This window comes from Bombus vancouverensis, chromosome 10 (assembly GCF_051014615.1).
Source record: "Bombus vancouverensis nearcticus chromosome 10, iyBomVanc1_principal, whole genome shotgun sequence".
Taxonomy (NCBI): Eukaryota; Metazoa; Arthropoda; class Insecta; order Hymenoptera; family Apidae; genus Bombus; species Bombus vancouverensis.
In genome coordinates, this window is record NC_134920.1 from 6,184,054 (window position 1) to 6,209,912 (window position 25,859).

Here is a 25,859-nt window from a genome sequence, read left to right on the forward strand (position 1 = left end):
TCCCATGTCGCGTTCCTTTGCGTTTTGCCCCCGATATCTCTCTATTCCTGTCGTAACAGCAACTTTGTCACGTTTCCTCTTAATTCGCAATTCTTCTCGGCGCCCTTCTTCTCTTTCCTTTTTTCACCCCTTTTTCCTCTTTCGCTGCTGTAAACGATGCTTTATCATCTCCAATTTTCTATCTTGTATCTCCTCTATGGGCGCTATTTTTTTTATACATCTTTTTCTTTTTATATCCTTTTTTAACACACATTCTTTTTTAAATTCATTTTTTCTTCAGATTCTTGCTTCCTATTTTTGCTGCTGATTCGCTGTAATAAATCGTCCAGTGTGTTTTCATCTTCTGCTACCACTTCGAGCTTTTTTGGTTTTTCAGATCATTTCTTTCATTTCTTCCGTCTCTTTCCTCCAACTGTTTGCCCCTGCTTGTATTTGCTGGATTCCTTTTATCCCCTCCTTTCCGTTAAATGTTTACAAACAACTAAATCATATAGCTCGAAGCTTTCCATCATCGTTTTAGCAGGAAATTCTATTTTACAAGCTCTTACACTTTGTATCAACATCTTGCTTTGCATTTGAATTCCTTCTCGTGCTCCAGTCTTCCCCTCACTTCTCCGTGTTGTATCCCCCGGATCATAAGCTTATCTACCCTCAACCCACTTTCACCCCGTGGATTTCCTACATTTCCATTTCCTACCGTTTTCTCCTTTAGTTCACCTTTTTGCGTCTCTCTCGCGTTTATTGCCTTTCGATAACTTCCATGTTTGTTTTTTCTGTTTCGCTTCTCTTTTCAGATCTACTTCATTTTTATCTCCTCTCCGCGTTCTGCTCCATCATTCCCCTTCAACAGCCTGTTTCACTTCCACGGATCATCCCTGCCCTTCGACAATCCCTATCTTCATCTCTCGTCCATTCCTCCTACGCCACTCAGAAGCTCCCATCTCTTTCCGTTTTTAATTTCATCCCTCTCCCTCCCTTAGAGAGTATCCGTGTTTCTTTCTTTCCGCCTCTCCTCCTCTCCAATTTCAGTCATCTTTCTCCCCTCTACGATATCTATCTTTCTCTTTCTCCCTGTTCCATCTCGCTTCTTCCTCCCCTCCCCCCGACAAACTTTATCTTCGTCTCTTTCCCTTGTTTCACCCTTCTATCCTCGTTTCACTCTTCCTGCACCCCTTTCAACATCCTCTTTTTCCCTCGCACCCCCACATACCTTTCAACATACCTTTCTCTTTCTTCCTTTCATACCACCCCTGTATTTCCCCTTTCGCTCCTCTTTTCATCCTTCGTAGTTAACATTTTTCTTTCTCTTTTCAGATCCTGCTTTCTACGGAGAATAGAAAGAGAAAGAGAGAGAGAGAATTACAAGCGAGAAAGACGGAGGTCAAATTAAACAGAGGAAGATGGACAAACAGAGAGGGAGCGAGGTAAATGTCATTCCCCTCCTTCGTAGACACCATCCCTCGCCCCCTTGCGTGGCAACAGCTTCCATCCTTCTCCCTCTCCGTCTGCGGCACGACTCCCTGGCAAGGTGGCGGTCCAGCGCGCACGGCCTATCAGCCGTACGGGATGCTGCGAGTCCGGAGTACTAGATTCAGTCGTACGCTTGGCTCCCTCCTGTCGCCGCCGTTGTGTTCGCGTACGCTCTTCTCGCGCACGATCCTCGTTAAAAGCGTCCGCGTGTCGCGACCACCAGCCAATCTTCCACCGACCCATCCGTCACGCGTCTTCACGTCTTCGTCCCTTCTCCGCGTCTACCCCCGCGTCTCGCCTGTGTGCTTTCCACGCGTCTACGTTTTCTCTGTTCGTCGACCTCTTTCCGAACCGGTGACCTTTTTGGTCGCCGTTTCACGTAAACGAAAAAACGAGACACGACGTGGATCTCCGTCCAAGGAGATCCGATTCCTAGTATCCAGCTGGAAATCGAAGCGGAGTCAGCAGTATGGGGATTCTCACGTGAGAGGCGTGTTCCGGGGTAAGTCGCCATAACATCTTCCTCCTTTCGTTCGAGAAACCAGCCACGTTTCTCCTTCGCTTTGCTTCATTCGCGTTTGTTTTCCTGGGCAGAAAAACTGATTTTTCGTGTATCTTTTTCCTCTGTCGAAGCTGGGGAAGTTCGAATTTGTTATTCGTTTAATGTATTTTGCTGTTTCTTCAGAATTGCCTGTGGGAAGAAAATGCACACTTCTTTCCTTGAGGTTTATCTCAGGAAAAGGAAACGTAATTTCTAAATCATTTTTTCTTTTATGTCTCTTATCGAACGTTATCTATTTGTTGTATCTTCGGTTTCTTATAAGCTGCTTCAGGGAAGAAAAACGTAATCTTTGATCTATTCTTTCTTTCTCTTTTCAACAGAAAAATTGGCAGGCATGTCCTTTACCTACATGTTTGGTTTTTTGAAAGAAGAAAGATCTAAAGATCTACAAGCTTTTAGGATAAGTTTTCTTTCTTTTCGTTTCTTCATTAAATGTTTCGTAGAAAAGTTTTGAGACTACTGCTTTTCGTAAAAGAGAAAATGCGAAAGTATATGTGATTCAAAAATTAAGTACGGTAGTAAACGTGTTTTGAAAGGATCAGAATAGATAGATGTACAGGGTAACACAGGAACAATTCTTTAAGAGTAAACAATAACTGTTTGGCTTATTTGGATCTAAGAATGAAACCTAACTATTTATTAAGTATTATTTAATCATCCTGTAAGCTTGGAGCAAAAATTCGTTGCTTTGATTGACTTTCCGTTTGACACTTCCATCGGTGTTGGTTGAACGGTTAAACAGTTTTCTTTGGGAAAACAAACAGCGCTGCAAATGAGGCGCTTCGTCCTTTGTCACGTCGCATCACCGAGGAGTGCTATAATCGTCCTTTGTTATTGTCCCCCTCTGTCATATATGAAATGGCATTGTAATGAAAACATATCAGGACGCGGACAGTAGAATAGAATGCAAGCTGAGAGATTAATTCTACTTACTAAATTAGTAAACGGAAATTTTAATTAAAACGGAATTTTCTTATATTCAGTGTGGAATTTAAAATGTATAAGATATAAGTACGAGATAAATACTAGAGAAGATATGCGAAGAAAATTAGTACAAATCTTTTATAAATTTTCTTATGAATATATTACAGCTAGTGCGTAATGTATTTTAATGTTATCCGGTAATGTATTCTAATGCTTGAAAGAATTCAGATTCCTGTAACAGTTAAGTTAATCCGCAATTTATTTTAATTGAGGATTTTGTTTTTTCTGTTTGTTCTCAGATACTCGGATATAGATCTTTCTATGAACTAGTCTCGATTTAGTATATCGTAAACAAATTACAGTATATCTTCTACTTTCTTTTCTTACCCTCAATGATCTTCCACAATCTTTCGAAGAACCATCGCTCCATTAAAATCCACAGTATTCGTCTAAAATTTATTTCAAAATATTATTTCGTTCTACTATTTTTATAACAAAATTTCCTCCTATAACGAATAATTGTACAAATTGATGTACCAAGTCACATTCTACGATGCAATACGATAAACAATTTCTACTCTTCTCTCCTCCCTGTTCTCTTCTTTATTCCTTCGATTGAAAGGTGGCTTCAATTGAGGATATCCTGCGGTGAAAATGTTAAAGCGATCGAGTCAGCCTATCGAGAAAATTTCTTCTTCGAATAGAAGAACAAACCGAGCAACTTCTTAAACTCGTTTCCCCCCTGAGTCTCTGAGCCATTTAATCCTTGGTTCTTGCGTTTTTTCCACCTCTTCCTCTTCTCTTTCTTCTACGTTTATTATTCTCTTTTTTATACATATTCATTTTCTTCGTCTCTTCCATATGCCTCCTCTCTTTTTTTTAAATCTCTTCAGAAACGATTCGCGGTCTACAGAGTCTCTAAAATGTCCTTTCATCCATTTCAATTCACCCGACGTAGTTTTCTACAAATTTATAACGAGCCGCGCGCGCTATTTATTCTTGTCTCGGCCCGGCAACGTTCTGCTCGTTAATTTTTCTCTTCCCCCCCCCCCCCCGTTCCATCTTCCTCTTTCTTAGTCTCTTTTTTTACTTGCTTCATCCTTACCTCCCCCTCCTTTCGTTACACTTAATTAGTAAGCAATTTCAGTAACGAACCAGCCTTTGTGGGCCGCGGGACAATTACTCGCGTTCCGTTTCACGCGGTATCGCGCGCTTCATCGTGTGCTTCCCTTTTCCGCTTATTTCTATTTTTCTCTTATTCCTTCTTCCCTCTTGCAATTTTTCCATACTTTGAATATTTGGGTTATATATATATTTGGATTTATTTTTAACTGAAGTATTTATTTGAATTTTGATTAATATTCCCGTGTACTAATTTACTAAGTAGAATTAGTTCACAGGCTGTAGCCTATTCTTCTGTCCGAGTCCTGATACATTCAAATGACTGTTTCATGGAAAGTTTTCCACTTATTTCGTCTTTTTCCTTATCTCTATCGTTTGCTTGGAATTTTTCGTTACTTTGGTTATTTAGGTTTATAGTTCCAATTGCCGTTTTATCTTGAAATTGATCTTTGTTTTGTTCTGCTCCCCTTTCTTTTTATATATATAATTTTAGTGATCTACGTCAGATATTTCATTCTGATAAATAAATTTTGTAACATAGGAAATATCGATAATCCATATAACAGGAACCATGTTAATACCGCACTTTACAACAAAAATTAATGCAATCTAAATGATGCATGAATGTATACCAAATAAATATTATCATCAAATATATTATCATCTTATTAAAAAAGCATAATACAGAAAACTTAAAAAGGCATGAAAATGAAATAGAACAAAATTTTGAAAAAATACTGACAAAAAAAGTAATTCTGTTTATTTATTCTTTGTATTGCTTTCGTCTGGCTATGATGATGGATCGAAAAAAAATGTTTATGAACACTCGGTAGAAACCAATTGGTCGCAACCAACGCGTAAATTTATCGATTCTCGGTTAAGGTATTTACCCAGCTTAATGCGATGTTTCTGATTGGTCAGAACATGTAAATACCAGATGTGCTCGTTTTAATTGGTTTCACCAACAAATACTATGGAAAGAGGTGGAAAAGTAAGAAAGATGACGCAAAAAGGAAAGAAACAAGAAACGAATCTTGATAACCCGCTTAATGAAACGACTGCTTAATGCTTCTTTCCTAATAGAAACGGCTATTAAGAACTTTAATTTTACGCCAATTAACCCATCGAGCATCAACTTGATTTTCCTCTAAATTTAATTCGATATTTATCCAAACCTTATACTCCACTAAAACTATGATAAATATTGAGTTAATTTATGTAATTTTGTTTCAATCATCGTTTGATACTGTATTTTATTTGTTTATTCATGTTCAATATTTATTATTATTTAGTATTATTTATATTATTATTTATATTATTATTATTTAGTTAAATTTCTATATTTTTGGTAATCTTATATTTTATACATTTGAATAAAAATCCCATAGATAAAGTATAGATATAAGTAAGCAATTGTTTATCGATCGTTAATTAACAGTATATTTTCCCTTATTATCTATACAATTGTTTCTCATTTCCCTACCAATCTTCCTATTCTTCTTTTATGAAATCTTTATCGTAACGAGTTCTATTGTTACAAACTTATATCTCAAAATAACTAATTATCTTTGTTAAATCTACTTTTATCTATTATCAGGTGATTAAAAAATATGCCCTATATATTCGATGAAATTTATAATTATAGAATATTTTAACGTTGCGAGTGGAAAAATTCGTTTGACGAGCTTAAAATAGAAATTCACTGGCAATATCAGCGCGTTTCAAAATTTCAGACAGTAAAAGCTTTCGAACGCATAAGCAATTAAGAAATGTTCGTAATTATGAAAATTTCTTCAAATTTTGAAGCGAAACCGCTTTTTTACTAGTTTCCGAGTGAAAAGCGCGTATTTCTTCTTTCATGAGAAAAAGGCCGCGATGTCAGCAGTTTAACGAATTCGCCGCGAAACCATCGTGAAACCGTGAAGATGCGTTTTGAACGCTCTTAAGTCTCTTATTACGATTTCCGCGAGGAAAGTCGCTGAAAAGCCTCGGATACATGTTTTTACCCTGGGAGCGGACGATGGAAGACATGAAACGAGACTTTGAAGGCGGATTTTTGTAATCAAACGAGTTTCATGTATAATGAAGGTATTTAACATAAAAAGGATTGTCATACATTTTTTTTTATTGATTGTGTGAAGTTAAAGCAAAACATTTTCTTTAATTTTATTGCAATAATACGATAAAGAGAATAATATATGAAGATCTATTCTTATTACCATTTTATTGAGAAAATATGTATTAAAATACTTTAATTAATTCCATTTCGTTCCTCCAGGACAAGAGTAAACGCTTGTCAGGACATTACATTTGAATAATATTGAATAAAAGAATCCAAATATTATCCTAATAGGGTTTTAATTTACCTACTACCATATTTAATCTTATAAAAGTAACACCCTCTCTTGCAATCTTTTCGTCGCTTTTTCCCCTCCTACCAAGCTGTTAACACGCACTTGACCTGTCAACATGGTAAATTCTCCACAAAATCAAACAGCAAAGTTAACGTAAAGAAAAGCACACGAAGCAAAATAACCAGTGGAAAATTCTGATAATTACAAACAGAAACAGGCTAATGAGTGATGTAATACGCATATCGGGAAATGACACAATCAAAGAATATTAGTTTCAAAAAAATACAAAGAACTGCCTCTTTGAACATAATAGCACATCATTCTGTTGAATAAACTTTACAACAAGAATCAAATGTCATGTTTTTTCAAGAATATAATATTATATTGTATGATAAAGCGAACATAGATAAGGACTTTTTTATCTAAATTTTTGTTTCAAAATTTTCGCGTCCTTTATAGTCACAATTACACAAAATACTGCTCGGTATAACGATACTAAACCTGCATCATTATTAAAATTTAAAATACGTTAAACACGAAAATATTAAAGCGTGAAACAATAAAATACGAGATTAAGGAATGAAAGCAAAGCCGAATTAAATACTTGACACGGCGAGTGCAAAGAATTCTCGAATGCACGATTGTACGATCGGAAATCGTTGAAAGAACGGTCCGGGAACGAGGGAACAAAAAGTCGAATCGCGTGTCACCCCTTCCGAACGGCGCGCTTTGCTGTTCAATCGAGGCGTGCGATTCTTTTATTTTTTTTATTTTCACCTCTATTTTCAGGTGGTCCACGAGAGAAAAAAGGAATCCAAGGAAGGGACGAAAAAGCAAAAAAAAAAAATAGAGGGGGGCGACTCGCGGACGAATTAATAATGCCGCGCGAGAGGAGCGCGGAGGATCGGCTGAACTTTACGTGAGTAAAGCGGCGAGCCGGGTCATGACCCGACGACCCATCCATGTCCGATATCTAGGCCACACTTGAATTTTAATCCACGCTGCAATTGCCGCCGCGGTCGATTAGCTCTTCCACCGTTTGCCCGACGAGTTTACCAAGCTTTAACTTTTGCTTCGGACCTGCCTGCCTGCATGCCTGTCTGTCTGCCTAGCTGGCTGCTTAACGCTGAAAACGATAGCTTGGTGTCCGAATTTTATTGGATAACTCGGCACGCGATCAATACGAGGAACGATGTTTGTTCAGGATGCCAAAGATTGGATGGAATGAAAATAGCAGAGGAATTTATAGTAGCTCATCAAAATAATCTTAAAACTTATGCTTTTCCTTGGAAGTTTTCCGGAATACACTACATTGACTCGACTTGCCATAGGAAATTTTGTCCATATATTGTGTGTGTTATATAAGAGATTTCGAAATTTCATTGGCACTGTAACGAGGCGATTATGCTGGTAAAATTTAAAACGAATCAGAAAATGTTTATAGAGGATACAGAATACATATATGAATATATATTTAGTAAAAATGTACAGTACAAACAGCTATCTTACATATAATAAGTGTTAAAGTGAATTCTATTGGTTATTGAAATTTATGTATTCTATAATGGATAATTGACTGTTGAAATGTTTTGTGATCAGTGCTAAGAAGCATTTTGGTACAAAGAAGATAATATTTACGATTAAAAAATTCGGACATCAAAAATGATATTAATTTATTATTATATTACGTTATTCGGAAAATCCGTAGCAAAGGTTTACAGAGATTTAAAGGCAATGTATTTTCATAGAATTAGACTTTGTAAATTTGATCGAATTTACCGAGATTTTATCGAGACAAGCATTGAGATTGGAATGAAGACAAATTTAATTGAGAATTATTCTATGCAATCCTCCTATCCCAGTGGGAATTGTTTCATCAATCTTCGCCAAGTTTCCCTGAAATAGGTGTCAATGAGTATCTCGACAGCGTCGATTTGTTCATTTACAAATCACCAAGGGAGGTTGAGCCGTTTCTGTTCTACAAAGGATCGGGAATGGAAGAACAATTTAGAGTATTACGATTGTTCTGTCGATCGTCGATACTGATCACGAACACTAGAAAATTAGTGTCGAACAGATTCCAGTCTCGAATGCGTCTTTGTTGCGAACGGAAATAAGCCCAACATTGCTTTGACTTGCAATTAGTATACCTACGTTCTCGCCGCTCCTTTAATTAATTACTATCCCTGGTCAAAGTATAGACCAAATGTAAACTCAGAATTGATAATTGCTTGTTGTTTAGAGTTTAGGAAATTCATTATCGAAAACTATAAACTTTATCTTTTTAAATATTAGATTATTACTTGCATTACGTAATTAAAATATGTAATTAAATACCTAGAATTGCTATGCTCAATTATATACAACAGCATATTTCTCCTTTTTCTTTGATCCAGTTGGATGATTCAAAGCCACTTTCTCACTATACGACTTTTTTCGTTACATTTATTATATTCGGGAAATTAAGAGTGAAGATTAAGAAATATCTGGCTGTAATTCTTTAACTCCACGAACCTTCCCTTAAAATTTTTTTATTGTTTTCAACAATGAATTCCTTCAAGTAGGAAACCTGTTTTTGAGTCTTTAGTATTTTATCTTAATGAACATTTCATTATTTGATAGTCATTCATAGTAAAAACACTATGATCTTACCGAACAATCTGACGTAAAACTAAATAGTAGGAAAATAATATTTTCAATAAACAACAAATCTGATTAATATTATTCCTAGTAAAGAAATCGACCTTGAATATCCAAAATCGTTCACGTTACCAATAGTTTCTAATAAAACTTGAAAGAAAGTTAAGGAAAATATTTTAATTTCGAGATAATTCAGTCACAGGGGATCACGCAATAATCCCGGAAGAAGACAGAAGTGAAGCTGCAACGATGGGGGTATACGTGATAGGCTTGATCGGCGTGATCGTGTTTTATGTGTTGGTGTTGGGTGTTGGTATTTGGGCAGGCACTGTGAAGAAGAAAAAGTCACGCCATGGCCAAGACGCAATGATATTGGCGGATCGTGGTTTAGGCCCGATCCTCGGTATCTTCACTTTGATCGGTGAGTTTTAAGAACTGTTTAAACATTTTTTTTAATATAAATTCATGTTAAAATAGATTTTCATTAAATTAATTTGATAAGAATGTTTCTTTTTAAAAAAACTGTTACATATATATATAGAAGCTATTACAAATGTTGTAAAATAATTTATATAATTCAGCCATTTCCATCAAAAATTCAATTAAAATTTGGTTGGTTTACCTCCACAATTGGGATTATCTAAATCTATTATTATTAATTTGTTCCGCGGAATTCAATCCGACGTGAAAATTTCTAGTTGAGATCATTAAACTCTGCTTCCATACTCTACCTGCTCCCATTGAAACTTTAAGTATCTTAACCGTAGATCTATCTGATCAGGATTATATGGAATAGTATAATCTACCATTCAAAATCAGAAGTACAAAATCACTCCATTTCTCGCGTATCTCAAACAAAGTTTAGAAAACTCAAACATTATTGAAACTCGCAATGAAGTTTCATCTTTATCCAACTTAATTTCCAAAATAGTATAAACAGAATGATATCAAACCATTCTATGTCTATATAACATACATTATGCATACAGTGGCTCACGAAAATATTTAAACAATTAATCATGAAAATAAATATATACAGGGTGGTTGGTAACTGGTGGTACAAGCGGAAAGGGGGTGATTCTACGCGAAAAAAGAAGTCGAAAATATAGAATAAAAATTTTTCGTTCGAGGCTTTGTTTTCGAGAAAATCGACTTTGAATTTTCGCTCAGTACGCGTGCACTTTACGATCTCACTGTAGATCGTTGTCTCGATGGAAAAATTAAAAAAAAAAAAAAAATTTTTATTCTATATTTTCGACTTCTTTTTTCGCGTAGAATCACCCCCTTTCCGCCTGTACCACCAGTTACCAACCACCCTGTATAATAATATAATATATGATTATTATATTATATACATGTTATACTATATACATTGTATATGGCAATAACACGAATTTCTTTTGCGGGCTGCTAAACGTATTGAACCAAAGATCATACAATTAATCGCGAAATATGAACAATCACAGCCTCAAGGATCGTTTTCACTTCCGGAAGAAATCGTCCATCCTTACCTTCTATCATTTGAACGCGTACACGCGATGTTTTATCGAGCAGTGTAGAACATCGGGAAATCCCGGCTTTTGTCATCGCGTCAATCGCATTTCTCGTTTATTCCTAGTTCCCTTTTTTGTTCCTCCAGTTTATTTTCTCTTGTTCACGCGTTTTTATTCCATTCTCTGTACATGTACTCCCCATCACCGTCTCTACAAGCGCCCCCCATTTCTCGTTAAGTTACCCCCACCTGTATTATCAGATTGCGTTGAATCCGTTCTAACGTTACGAGAACCCGCGTTTCATTTATACATACATATTCAACCATACTCTATATCCGCGGTAGAAATCATTTTTGCATCCCTCCATTAGCTTAATGAACGCTATGCGGGAAAATATGCCACGGAAAATGCTCCGCTCGGCTATAACTGTCCGTATTATGTTCTTTCTCTTCGTGCTGCCAACCCCCTCCCTCTCTTGACTCAACGAGAGAATGGTAAGAGCAACGGTGGAGGGGATTTGCACGCATTTCTGCGGTCGGTCGTTCCGATTGTTCTAGCGACGTTCGGTCAGCTACACTAGGATTTGGGTCGGGTAAAATTCATTTTATACCGGGAACAGCTTTATGTATGCTTTATGATTGAATTGATAAAGATTGAGTTGTTTGATATCCGATAGAATGGTTTCGATTTTATAGGAATTGAAATTTACACGTCGAAATTTCAAATTTAATTCAATTACTAAATTAAAGCTAATATCAAGTTCGTTGTCCTAGACGTTGTGAATTAGTGGATATATTTTTGTTCGCGCGTTATGAAATACCTTGTAGCTGTTCGAATGCAGTAAATAAAAAATTAACTACCTTTTGCTTATGGAAATTTTAAATGTACACATTGTGTGATTTATAAATTTAATTCAATCAGCAAATTAAATTAAATATCCTGTTTAGTGTACTATCTCTTGTGAACTAATAGATACATCTTAGTTTGCGAATTATGAAATAACCTACATTTCTTCACATGCAATAAATATTGATAAATGAGGGAGTCAACTACCTTTTCCCTTAATGTTATATTAAAACGATTCTTATATAATAATTACGTAACACAGAATAAGATTAGTTTGACCTGATTGAGAAAATAGCCGCAATATCGAGCTTTCGATCCCGACAAACAAATATTTACATAAATAACACAGATAATAATAAACACATACCATATACTTACACAAATCCTTATACAGTATATAGGCATTTTCACTGAAGAAACAATGTTCAAACTGTATATGTACATATATTCCAACATCCACTCGTAACCTTCACTAATTTCATCAATAGCAAAAGAAATGTCACTTCCGCCTAGTATAATACAAGGAAGCCTCTAGTGATCTATTTGCCGAGCTTTCACAGATCACCGGACTCACCCCCTAACATTTTCCCTCGAAAGAGCGATTTCCCGCTTAATCGAAGCCAACTAATCGAGAGAAACCGCGTTCTTTGCTTTTTTTTCCACAGCCACGTGGGTTGGCGGCGCCTACGTGAACGGGACCGCTGAATTGATGTTTACCAGAGGATTGGCCTGGTGTCAAGTGCCCTTCGGTTACAGCCTCAGTCTACTGTTCGGTACGCCAATCTCTGGACATTTTCTGCCGGTGATACACACGCATGTTGTACACTGACTAAGAGCTCTTTTACACAACGATACATGTATGATGGATACGGATAGTACATTATCGTCTACGGAAGTTCTCGTTAGATACGATATTGTGATACCGATCATCGGTATCTTTAGTCGATTAACCGCCTTTTCTTTTAGAACTTTCGAGCTATAGGTGAATCTTTTCGTATGGTGATAAATTTAGAAACTGCAGTATCGTTCAATTTGCTCCATTCTCTCTTGCGTCAATTTGCTAGATTCCTTCCGTTTCCTAACTAAGAAATAAACGATCGTCACTCAGATATCCTAATAGTATCTCATTCAGGATACACGCATCGCCAAGTGAAAGAGTTCTAACTAAATGTAACCAGTGATGAGACTGACACGGTACACGAGTTTTCCACAAGTCAAACTGATCAATTCTACTCTTTTTGTTTATTCCACAACTTTATTACCTAGATATATTATTATTAGATCCATGGTTATCTTTCTCACTTCTTTGAAAGTTCTTCTTAACTTTTTTGAAAGGAATTACTTGATAACATATTGGACTTCAGAATTTCTTTTTTATAAAAGACAGAAAATGTACACTTATTGCATTTTCCTTCTATAATCTTCATACGATGTCTATAGGATTGAAATTTATAAACTAGTATCGATAGGTACCGACGCAGTATCAGTCCCAACACTAGGTGTAACCTTAACCATTTAACTGCCACGCATCGAAGGGAGCATCATAATAAAGGGGGTGGAAGTAGATCGATGGGAAGGTGATGAAATTGTCAAGGTCGAGGCACTTGATATATTTATCGCCTCTTCTCTCCTTCAATTTACTCAAAGTTCTTCCTTTTATTTTATTTTTTATCTTTTATTTATTTTTATATCTTTTTTCGAACAATTTCGGCTGAGAATGACTACGATTCCGTAAAGTTTATATTGTATTCAATGTGAGGGAGTCATTATTGTCGATTCGGTTGGACGTTTGAGGTGTGCTTTAAGAGGATAGTGTTGATAAGGAGTATGGTAGAAGGGGTGAATATAGTTTCAATGAGTATAGTTTCATGATTTGAAGCAAGATCTTTTTAGTTTGAGGTAGATTGTATTTTAACGATTATTAAGTATTAGTAGAACTTTTTTGATATACAGTGGCTTACGAAAGTATTTGGACACTGACCATTAGAAAACTTTTATATCGACCTTTATAATCGAATCTCATTACGCTGTTGATGGAATTTTAAAATGTTTCGTACAATACACATAATATATTCAAAGACGGATTGATAATATTCCCTTAAAGCCATTACAGCAACCTTCGAGTTGCAAATTCCTTATTTGCTAGGAAATATTTGAAATAATTTGAAATAAATCGTTGAACATAATTTGAACAAGTATGATTAAAAAATTTATCAAAACGGAAAAATAATAGAAAGACCGTGAATAAGAATTATTAAAAATATTTTAATATCAGATATTAAAATATACGTGTAATTAGACAGAAATTTTTCATTCACGGAAAATGCGTACAGGAAATTCTCTAGCAAATATTTTTTCGATGATCCTGACGAGCAATCGCAAGTCCAATCAGACCGGCTCACATAAGCCCAATTTATTTGCACGTCGACGGATGCGCTAGCCACTTTATCACCAATTTTTTGCTGGTACTCCAGAGTAATGGATATCCCTTTTTGCTAACGATGTTTTCCCACACCCTGCTACTCATCCCATGACCACAGATCCCGAATTTGATTGAACTTCAATTAATCGAAGCTATACATTCGCAACGAGGTTTGCGTTTCACTTAACCGATGCCTCTGCTACCTAATTAAAAGTGCGAATCCATTAAACCCATCTTTTAGCCATTCACTTCTATCTCTTTCACAAAAAACTAATTTTAATCAGTTCTATCAGTGTTCTGATTAAAATTTAATTTTAATCAGTTCTATATAAAAATATTTGCGCACGATAATATCTATTATAGTATTTATATACTAATTAATTAGGTTCAAGTGTATTAAATTTCGTATTATTTAGCATGCACTTTATATGATTACAAAGTTTTGATACCATGAAAATAAGAATATGTGTAAATACTTCTTGTAGCCACTGTTCTTTAATTTAATATCGTGCTACACTTCACCCGGAGTTTGTGATTTTTTAGACATCTTCAATCCTCGAACAACTGGCTCAATTTGATTTTGAAATTTTCAACGATTTGAAAGTTTTTTGATTAGGTATTTTGGTCCTGAATGTTTCAAAAATATGAGTGTTTTTTTTTTATTGGATGTCCGGATTTTAAAGTTTTCCACAATTTTAGAGCCTTTTGATTGAATATCTTGATTTTGGAATTTGAAAGTTTCTTGATTGGAGAGATTGCTATTGGAGTTTCCAGCAATTTGAGGAAATTTTAATCGGACATTTCGATTTTGAAACCAAGGCAGTTAAAGGGTTAATCTCAGAATCGAGGATTATTAACATGACGAAGAAACGTGACAGGTGCGGTGTTATTTGTACGACCAATGAGGAAAGCGGAGCATGTGACTATGCTGGATCCTTTTCAAGAGAGATATGGCGCCGGGGTCGGAGGACTGTTGTTCCTTCCTGCTCTGTGTGGTGATTTGTTCTGGTGTGCTGCGGTGCTGAGAGCATTGGGAAGCTCGTTGGCTGTAGTGGCTGGCGTAGATCCGGAGATCAGCATTGTCGCCTCTGCGCTCTTGGCAGCCGTGTGAGTAAAAAAGAAGTAAATATAGTAAATTCCAAATATCTCACCCAGAAAAGAAATATTATGGGATGTCATTAAGCCACCACCTTTTGAATATAATATCGCCGTTGAAAGTCGTTTCATTTTTGGATATCACTTCTTGTAATCACGACTTGTTAATAGAATAATATAATTACATAAAATTCTTTACATGATTTATAGATTAACAAATATCCCCTTTTTTATTATTTTTATATTTTGCTTGAATAATTTATCACAGTTTTATATTTTAGTCTCTAGAATTTAGGACGTGATAAACAATCTAAGGAAATAATTTATCCGTAATTTTGTAATTGGAATACATCTCGCCAAAAATAAATAAATATCCCGATACTTTTCAGCGATAATAAGCATTCGTTGCCCCGTTTGAAGTAGCATAGTCTGAGAAGTCGAGTTCGTTGAAATTCGAAGGTAAACATATCGATGTCATGCGAATTGCAGGTATACCGTATTCGGCGGACTGTATTCCGTCGCATGCACCGATGTATTGCAGTTAGCGTGCATTGTAATCGGCTTGGGAGTGTCTGCTCCATTTTCCGCTCTTCACCCTGCTGTTTCTTTCGAGAAGAACCTAGCACCGCACGAATGGCTGGGGGAAATTAAGAACGAGGACCTGGGCGAGTGGGTAGATTGTATGCTGTTGTTGGTATTTGGCGGTATACCTTGGCAGGTATTGAATATTCATCGATAATTCTAATATCGTATACCGTGGTACTCAATATGCAAAGCACTTCCGGCTTTAATGAAATCTTTTGAGAGAAAAGCTTCGCGTATACCAAACATGTAAATTTAAAATTGTTTATGATCGGAAGAAAAGGAATCAATAGTAAAAATATGTTTAGAAATATCTGAAAAATTTTAATCATTGATCTAGTTATATTTATGAAAGTTTACGATGTTTAAAAGACATCCCTTACAACATTAGAGAAAGATTATTAGTACTATTATATTATTGTGCAAGTCGTATTTATTTATTTAATCATTCTAACTTCTGAATCGATCTAACGATTTAATGATCGTACCAACCAATTTTAATGAACATTTATTTAGGGCTATTTCCAAAGGATCCTAAGTATGCGAAGCACATCAATAGCAACGGCTCTATCGATAGCATCGATGTTTGGCTGCATGATCCTCGCGTTTCCATCAGCTTTAATTGGTGTGGTAGCACGAGCCACTGATTGGTCATCCGTAGAAGGATTTAACAAGAGTATAATAGCACATGATGGGAATGTGTTACCGATTGTTCTTCGATACCTAACGCCGCAGTGGGTCTCCTTTGTCGGTGAGTTGTATCACTGTAGCGACCTAATATCTCGTATAACTTCGCTTCAATAACGAGAATTAGAAACTGCTATCGAGTGTTATAACAGTTATAGGCATCGATATATGTTCGTGAGCTATTGTACGCTTTCTGTTTATTCCATTAAAAAGAAGTTGAAAGTATTAATTGTAAGAACAATAGTGAAGTAAGAAAAGAATAGCGATCTGATAAACAACAATCAAGTCTAAAGCTTTACTTGCTCATCGCGTTATTTCTTTGTTCTTGCCTACTTTCTGTCGAAAATAAAAAATGATCAATATTGTGAGATACGCGTAAAATGGAAAGGTTCCTTTTCCTGAGTAATATAGTCATTTAATAACTAGCAAGCATTCTTTCATAATTTTTCTGTAGACCTCGTGAAGAAAGCGTTTCTGTGCCTACAACCATTTGACCCTCTTTTACCCTCAAGATAAGCACACTCCCCGTTCCAGGCACACCCTGTACATTAGTCGCTTAAGAAACCGCGAAACAGGTCGAGTGTCTGTAAAGAACAAAATTGAAGAACTGTACAGGAGCGCTCGAAGACTCTGCAAATTCTTATCATCTGACTACAACGTTAAATCTTATCTACCCCAGGCTAGAAAATTAAATTCTAGCAAAAAGAAAGAGAATGTTACTGCTTTAATTCTATTTTATGGTAGAAAAATTACAAAATCTATTAAACTAAATCTTTTACAACGTATCAAATAACACATTGTTCACGATTGATTTCCAGGTTTGGGCGCCATTTCTGCAGCAGTTATGTCGTCAGCAGATTCAAGTATATTAGCCAGCAGTTCCATGTTCTCCAGGAACGTCTACAGACTCACATTAAGGCCAAAGGTAGATATCAACAAATCTCTGTTGGCGAATTTCATAATTCTACGATTTTTATGAATCTTTTTTTATTCGATCATTTTCATGATTCTTTAAAATATTTCTTTGTTTTGTAAAAAGCGAACATTTACCTGTTTTTTATATCTCTTTTATATTTGTAGCATTTTTTAGAAAAAGAATCAAAGAAGGAAAAATCTAACAGATTTCAACTTTTTAACTTTACAAAATGTGAAGATTTAAATGCTTCTTGTGTTTCTTTCAAAATTAAACTGTTTTCTACTGGAAGAATCGAAGAAGAAAAAGAAGAGATAGAAGAAGAAGAAAAGTTCTAATTATTTTTATTCCATTACAGGCAACCGAGAGGGAACTGAATTGGATACTCCGGATATCTGTTGTCATGATCACAGTACTGTCGACTTTAATAGCGCTCACGGTGGACAGCGTTTATTATCTATCGTGAGTAGTAACAGAAACGCTCGAATTAATTGCTTTGTTGACTCGCTCACCGTCGACAACTAAGCAGACCAACTAATTAATTCTGTTGCCTCCTCTGTTTTAAAGGTACTTGAGCTCTGATCTTGTTTATGTGGTGCTCTTCCCGCAATTATTAACCGTTATCCATTGGCCCTCTCTGGTCGACACTTATGGATGTCTCGCGGGTTACTTCGTGGCCGTTGTTTTACGTCTTTGTGGTAACAATAATAAAAATTTAATCATAAAGGATATTTATTATTCAAAAAAACACAAAACACAGGAAAAAAGAAGTGATAAATCTGGCATGTTAATTTGCCATTCCGTGACTAGACAGAAACATTTTAGTAGTATAAAATAAAAATGAAAAGAATCTATCGGGTTTAGTCAAAGGTTTAGGTTTAATTGCTAAGACAATAGATCATAGAATAATCATAAAACAATTCTTATAAACGTACATTACAAATTTGATGGGAAGAATGTTTCTGTAAAGAAACAATCTTTGTAAATTATAAAGTAAAGTAAAGTATATTATTAGCCCATAAAGTATTTTTTTATTTTAATATTCATTTTGAAAAGATTTTATAATTATGTTTCAGGCGGAGAAAGAGGATTGGGCGTACCAGCTCTCATCGAATACCCTTTCTACGACACGGAAACGCAATCACAAAAATTCCCATTTCGCACCGGTGCCATGATCGTGGCTCTATTTACCCAGCTCATCACCAGTTTCTTTACAAGAAATCTTCTTGGTAAAGGTTACTTTCCCCGGTGTTGCGATGTTCTTAGTGTATATTCGCCTGGGAAATCGAAAGACCAATCTGGAGTTGTACAAAGCAGCTCTGGTGCCGCTCTAATGGATACTTCCTCTGTCAATGTGAGTCTTTCAAATCCTCAGTATCATTACAACGATATTTTACATATACATTTTAGACACGAAAATGCAACAGTTACTAAATGTCTAACAATTAACTTGCAAAATAAACCCCAAACGACATTTTTGTACATGCACGTTTCTCATCGTTTTAATATCTAGAATCGACCCTATAAATATATCTCACATATCTTGTGATATCCTATATGTCTTAAAAGAATACAAATTACCCTAAAACCTTCGTCTGGTCAGAAATCCACCTCTGGAATGGACTCGTGCGATGGGATCGGACCCGGCAGCTACGACGACGACCGCACTACTTCCAATTCAGTGGAAGACATGACTGATCGGGGAGACAGCGGGACCATAGCAGCCGATTCTTACGATAAAGACACTACCAAGGTCAACAGCGTCGGATCAGCCGTTCAAAAAGCAAACCAAAGCCTGCAACATCTTCAAACCTTAAGAAACACCATCCATACGAGCTCGATCAGCGGTAGACATACTCCAACCCCCAATCAGTACGCCCCTATACAGAGCAACGAAGTGTCCAGAGGCCAAATATTAGGTGTACGAAACCTAAGGGGTTCCATGGGTCAAATGCTCTTACCAACTGATCGACCAACTATACCTCCAAATAACAATGCAAGCATAGTGAACGTGCCAACGAATCCCACTGTAGCTACCCCTATGACTCCGGGACCTCATTACACCAAACCTAACGATGGATCTTTGTTAAACGATAAAGCGAGAGAAAACGAGAGGATCAGTATCGTGGACAGAGGAAACACGGAATTCAGTGTCCCAGATAATATGTTGACTACCATCAACGTTAAGAAAAACGTGAAGGGTGTGAAGCTGGTTGGTATGGAGGGTGGCACCCTGAGGAGACCATCGTTACAGGTGAGCGAGCTCGGCGTCACCTCCTTGTGAATTTAATCATTTCTTTTTTTTCATCATAGTAGAACCTCGTTTTATTCGCACTTCGTTTATACGAAAAGGTTAATGTTCAGTTTCAGGTATATGAACTTACACTTGAGTCGTCTTGCATAATGATGTACTAGATAATAATATTAGTGAATTGGTAAGTTTGACAAGTTTAAGGTCGTAAACTTCCTTCTTATAATTTTAGAGTTTTATGACAAATAGGATGATTAGTTGGCTTGTAATTTGTAAAATTTGTACACATATAAAGCTTCATTTGATTTGTTCCAAACTTGTCGTTATTATGCAAGGGAATCGGTGCTGACAATTTGTTGTTTGTAAAATATTAATAATAGTAGTCTAATTGAAGGATTTGCAGTAATATTGGTTGACTATGAATTCATAGCACGATTGAAAAAGTAATTTGGTTTTGATTAATTTTGAGTTAATTTTGTTAATTTGGAACATTAGCTCCTATTATCTAAACTAATAAGAAGAAATGAAGATAATAGCTAGCGAACTTCCACTCGAAACTTTTCAGTTACCTAAATTATCTTATTCCTCGACCTGTACGAATAGACGAGATTCTACTATATTTAAATCCTTGGTTTTGTGTCTATAACAGAGCTATATTGATTTTGTGTTGTTGTTTAATTAAACGTTTTATTAAAATGAAATTTATTTTAAGTAGTTTACCTGTAGCTGTTCCCGTCCCTATCCGCTGGATGCCAGAGAAGAACGATTTCTGAGTTTTGCGAAAACCTTCCTGATTTTTCTTCGGTTTTTATTTGGTAGCGTTTGAATTTGGTAGATTACGCTAAATAATGGGAGGGTAAGGTTTGACGTGAGGTGTCTTTAGGGCACTTTTTCACCGACACCGTCGGTGGAGCTTGTCCACATCTTGGATAGGAGACAGAGCAGTAGTTCGTACGGACCTGGATCACTTTCTCCCGTTCCTATGGGAGTAGAGGCGTGCAAAACCCATGGGACAGCATTAGAGGGACAGGGTGGAAATGAACATTGCAGGATCAAAAGGGGCATCGTCAGGCATCATAGGTATCTATAATTGACAAATTATTATATTCATCGATATTTCATTAATGCTCATTAATAGCGAACAGCTTTGATTTATTTTATTTGTCAATATTCTATAATATCTTTAATATCTATAATATCATTTTCTAGTAGCGAATAGTTTATTGTTATATAGAGAATTGGTTGGTGCGCATTATTTGATGCTTATGTGAATAAGTTTTTACAGCTTTGGAAAGTTCGTTCATTTATTTGATCCAAATTCTTTTCTATATAAAATTTTAATTTCTATCAAAAATTTAATAAAAACGTGGTTTTGCAATGCTGGTATTAAATGATGCAATTATAAGCATTTATATCTTATGTTCACTGCTGCTAACATTGGTATTTTTATATTTCTCAAAATATACAGTGACTGCAAAACGTATTTGCACATACTCTTATTTTTCAGTGAAGCAGTTTTTTATCAGGTTCTACATTTAATTTTTATAGTAAATAATAACAAATTTAATATGCTTAGACTAAATTAGTTACTACCTAGGCACTACATTAAATACAATGATCTGCAAATACTTTCTGTAGCCAGTGTAATACAAAAAGGCAAACAAATTTATTATATAATCTTACAGAAGATAAAAATTTATTTGCAATATCTATTACAAAACTATATGAAACTTCGCGTAGCATCTCATAAAGAACGAATGAAAATTTTCACATGATTCCTCGATCTTTGAACATCCTCTCCGATCGTACGTTCAAACGTTTGCGCAGCTTCAATGACACTGGAGACCGAGCATTGACGACGTTGGCCAGACAGCCAACGTATCCATCGATGCCATTGCGTCCTGAAGACTGTCGCATGACCCTGGCGAAGAAAGATAGAAGGACGTCGACAATCGCGCGACACGGTTCCGTGACGACTGAAAAGGAGCTGAGCGGTTGCACGACCGGACTCGTCGTTTGTAGTCCTACTTACAACATGTACAGCTCGGCTGTGAAGAATTCCAACTACTTCGTGACTGACGACGAAGCGGTCAGCAGGTTTTAAATTTGAAGGAAGACGTATATTCAAAGGAAGCGATATAACTAGCTTGTAAAGTAAAAACGTGAAATAGGATCACCACGCCCAGGCTGGCTAAGAATCATGATGGTATAACTTAGTCCACTGTTATTTTTCATAAACTAGTGTTCTACGTTTATTATTGTAAGGAAATGATTATGTTTTTTCGAGTCATGAAAAAATACCATGTGACAAAGAGTAAAGTTAGGACCTGACTTAAAGGTATAATAAGAACTGGAATACGTAACTAAATTCAAATTCTCAAAACTTACACCGCTATGATTTTCACCTCGCTAATTGATCTAGCCGCAGCTAGGGTCGTACACTAATTTTTATCATTGTTAGCAATTCAGTAATGAATCAAAAAATTTGTGCTTTTAAGATATAATTTTGAGATGATTTACCAACTTTGTCATATCGCTTCCTTTAGGTATACAATAAGAACCGCGAGCCAAAACGAGAGGACAATCGAATTTCGCCTGATCAAGTCACAAGGCCGATCGCGTCTTTTTACGATCCTATCTTTTTTTCTCTCGAACCATTGTACAACTACCACTGCCCGACTTTTATGACTTTTTTTAGGAAATACCCGTTTTTTATGGAAAGAGTAAGGAGATGCTTTCCTTAGCACATAGATAGATCTCTGGTCCCATTCATTCGCTTCATCGAACAGATCGTCCAATTTTGATATAACGTCGTTTGTGGTAATAAAGAAATTAGTCGTGGTGAAAAATGCTGTTTGCGAAGAAAGAGTTGCAAGAAATATTTGAAACTTTAAACTATATATTTTTCGCTGACGGTATTTTTAACATATTAAAATTAAAATTATTTAACATATAAAAATCACATCGCTTCAATTGTTTGATGACGGAAAAAACAAGATTGTAGTCGAGACCGCAGACGATTCGTCCACTAAAATTGACTAAAAACGTCAAGCTAGCGGTAAGATTTCAGCCAGCGATCGATCAGAAATTCGCAGACCTTAGATAAAAGCGAGACGCGTTTCAAACGACGCTGCCCCTTTTGTAAAATAATTTAGTTAATTCACGTCGGCATTGCACTTCACGAACTTCGTGAACGAACATTTCAATTCATCACAAACGCGTTTCAAAAGATGACTATGATCTTACCTTTCGTCATTGCTGTACTTAATCTATCACTCAGGAATATAGCTTACCTTTTATCGTTGATTTTATCAGATTTATCAGACGAACGTGAAAACAACCATACTTTTCGATTTTATATTTACACTATAGGGAACATCCCATAAAACTTGTAACCTTTATATCTCATCCTTACTCACCAGGGATCTCCTCTCACCTTTTCACGGATCTCTCTACGTACGACTGATAAATAAGAAAACACGAAAACCTCTAATCGCACAGTTTCGGAGCAACAAATTGTTCAATAGTTGCTATAATCCAAGAATTACTGTGCATTTCTGACGTGTATCATTTGTTTCTGTAATCCAATGAAAGACTAAAACTGTATCTTTCCGTCGAGCTATTTATATACCATTTTGAAATTCGAAAACGCCTTATGTGATTCACAACACTCTCCCTACTTGGAGTCAAAGTATCTAAACGAATTTGATCCGAAACGAATTTTCGACGGTTTCGAGTATTTTTGGTATACGAGCGATAATTTAAAATAATTACTGAATGTTGAAATACAACATGCATTAGTGTCAGATGGAGAAAAAGTTCAAAAAGATTATTCTCGAAAGAATACAGTTCTAGTCACCCAGGTGTTTACTAGTCGTTAAAAATCCCCTTTTCAGACTGATTCAACCAAAGGAACCAAGTAACCCGTTTATGAAGCGATTAATTTTTGTACAAAAGAACACCTGCGAACATCATCTTTTTTGCGTGACTTTGTATAGATAGAGCGATTGATACGTTGAGGACCTTTGGCCAGTTCGTGTATGAAGGGAAAGGAAAGAGGGGAACCTTCGAGAAACACGATTATGCATTTAGATAATTACAGTAAGAGGTAGATAATAGACGATTTAGCTGATAATACGGTGAGAATTGGGGCACGCAGCTCCATCACTTCTGATGTCCAGTTCGAAAAGGAGGAAAGAGGAGGAACGTGAGGAGCAGTATAACTGTGAGAAATAGAGGCAGCAGCATGAGCTTCGCTACTCGAAGCCATTTCGGTTTCGTTTCCAGCGTAAAGAAAAATTTCATGTTTCGATATACAAGGGCTACAACAAGTATACGTATACCATTGTACTTATAGCGTTTACGTACTAATTAATTAGATCCATGTATATTAAATTTCGTATCATTTAGTAGTACTTGCGTATGATTATAAAAATTTGATACTATGAAAATGAAATGTAGGACCTGATAAAAAAAAAGCATTAGGAAATAAGAATGCGTGCTAATACTTTCGGTAGCCACTGTATATACATCTCTTTCTGAACCGCTAAAAGTTATCATCGAAGGAAATCACTATCACAAATGAAATTTTATAGTAGAATATACCGTTATTTTAAAAATCGCTGAAGTCGAACAAATGCAATTAGATGTTTTATTCCTATTCGGTATTAAATGAAAGGTAGGAGAGTTATTATTTGCAGCGGTTGCAAATAATATTGCTATTGGATGGTATTATTGGAGGACGATAATATTTATTAAAACAAAATTCGCATGATGATTCGCGGAAATTCATGAACATCTAAATAGTTTAATTTGAAATTCCAACATTATATGTCAATTAAATTTCTACTTTAATGTCTAAATATACATACATATGTATATAGGTACACCCTTAAATTTTCTGTAATTCTACAGTTCTGCATCTGTATAAATCTGTCCTGAATTTTTACTAAATTTTAGAATTTTTTGCGATTTCTGTATATTTGTATCACTATATAGACATGCGAATTCTTAAATTCCTTAATTTATCTTCGCATTACTGAAAAGCTGTATTTCGAATTAATCGTCTACTCAAAAAGAAAGAGAAAAGGAAACGTTATTTTTCTCTTAGCCGGAAACGGGTCAGGGATTGGGTAGGGGGAGGGGAAAGGGGTATGTCAAGGGTTTCCGTTGCTCAACCTACTTTTTCGTACTCGTGAGGGAAGGTTAAGCTGCTGGATATAGAACGTCCAATGTATTACGTGCAAATTTATGATATTCCGACGACGAAGAATAACGATATTTTTCCACCGATTATACGTCTAGTCTTGTAGGATTAATAAACCGTAAACTGTAGTTGTACAATTATATATATATATAATATATATTATATATGTATATATATTATATATATATATACATACACATGGAGGTTTCTCTCTATATTATAACCAATGTAACGATAGTGAGAATTACAATGATACAGAACCTCTGTTGGCTCAATACCATATGCGGCAAACAAACAATTTTTCGTAGAATAAACAATCACCCAACACGCTTCCAGTCCTTTGCACGGTACCGTGTAATATCATGCTATTTTTCTTAAGAAATTGTAAGGCGTAGAAACCTGTTTAATTATCGTATCGCTTGGGGAGCGAAGCGATAATTAAAGCGGTTCCATAACTAACTTCTATACAGATTCTGCTATTTTATATCAATTTAATAATTGATATAATTATTATTTACAGGAATGAAATAATTATTATGTGATTAATTTTATTCACTGATTTCATACAGATTGGTCTTAATTGAGGTTCTAATGCAGAGAAAAATGTAAGTGGAAGAAGTAGTTAAGTAGATTATTGGTCAGACCAAATAGTAGTATATACTTACATATTATAAGCAAGAAATGGATCAGACGATTGAAACTGAACTATCGAAAACTATGAGAATTGAATATAATTTTCTCATATCTAAAATTTTAAAAAATTTCAAATTTCAAGTCCAAAATTAAACAGATCTCGAACGATAATTTTCCTCTTCCTGATACTTATATACTAGTCTGCAACAGAATCTTAATTGAATTCTCCTAGTATGTAATTTATTTCTATAATATTTCATAATATACCTTTTTATTTCCTAATTTTTTTTTCAAAATCTTCATCCTTCTCATTGAAAATTTTAATATAATTCTTTATTTTAACGTATTTTTTACCTATCCTTATTTATTTTTCCTTACGTCGATTATTTCTTTCTTCGCTTAGAACGTCAATTTCCGTACTTTTGTAAAATCGATGATTAGAAGCTTACAAGAGCGAGATAAACATCGAAGACCTATATCAGTATTATTAGTAAAGAGGATTCGAAAGTTAACGATCGATTCCTGGAGGATAGCCTCGTGAAAGGCCACTGCGGTCTTTCATAGTGAACTTAATCGTTAAGGCAGAATTATTTATAGTACACTATTCACGCTATGTATTTGTGATCTTCCAAGATACATAGGGTGTTATTACGATTTCG

At 35.6% G+C, this 25,859-nt stretch overlaps 1 protein-coding gene across 1 annotated transcript; it reads left to right on the forward strand.

The window, feature by feature from the left end:
• Positions 1-1,572: 1,572 nt before the first annotated feature.
• LOC117157825 (high-affinity choline transporter 1) lies at positions 1,573-25,482 on the forward strand. The gene is made up of 14 exons (XM_033336101.2): positions 1,573-1,972; positions 7,222-7,351; positions 9,269-9,493; positions 12,077-12,184; positions 14,712-14,940; positions 15,418-15,646; positions 16,027-16,261; positions 17,016-17,122; positions 17,469-17,572; positions 17,678-17,808; positions 18,187-18,464; positions 18,714-19,364; positions 20,245-20,441; positions 21,189-25,482. Exons 3-14 carry the CDS (start codon positions 9,322-9,324, stop codon positions 21,463-21,465), a joined length of 2,718 nt encoding a protein of 905 aa, XP_033191992.1. The 5' UTR covers positions 1,573-1,972; positions 7,222-7,351; positions 9,269-9,321; the 3' UTR covers positions 21,466-25,482.
• Positions 25,483-25,859: the final 377 nt, after the last annotated feature.

Coding starts and splice junctions, on each gene's coding strand:
- LOC117157825 (XM_033336101.2), top strand. CDS start 9,322: ATGGGGGTATACGTGATAGGCTTGATCGGCGTGATCGTGTTTTATGTG. Junction 17,123..17,468: donor GACTCACATTAAGGCCAAAG/GTAGATATCAAC, acceptor ATTCCATTACAG/GCAACCGAGAGGGAACTGAA. Junction 18,465..18,713: donor TGGATACTTCCTCTGTCAAT/GTGAGTCTTTCA, acceptor TCGTCTGGTCAG/AAATCCACCTCTGGAATGGA.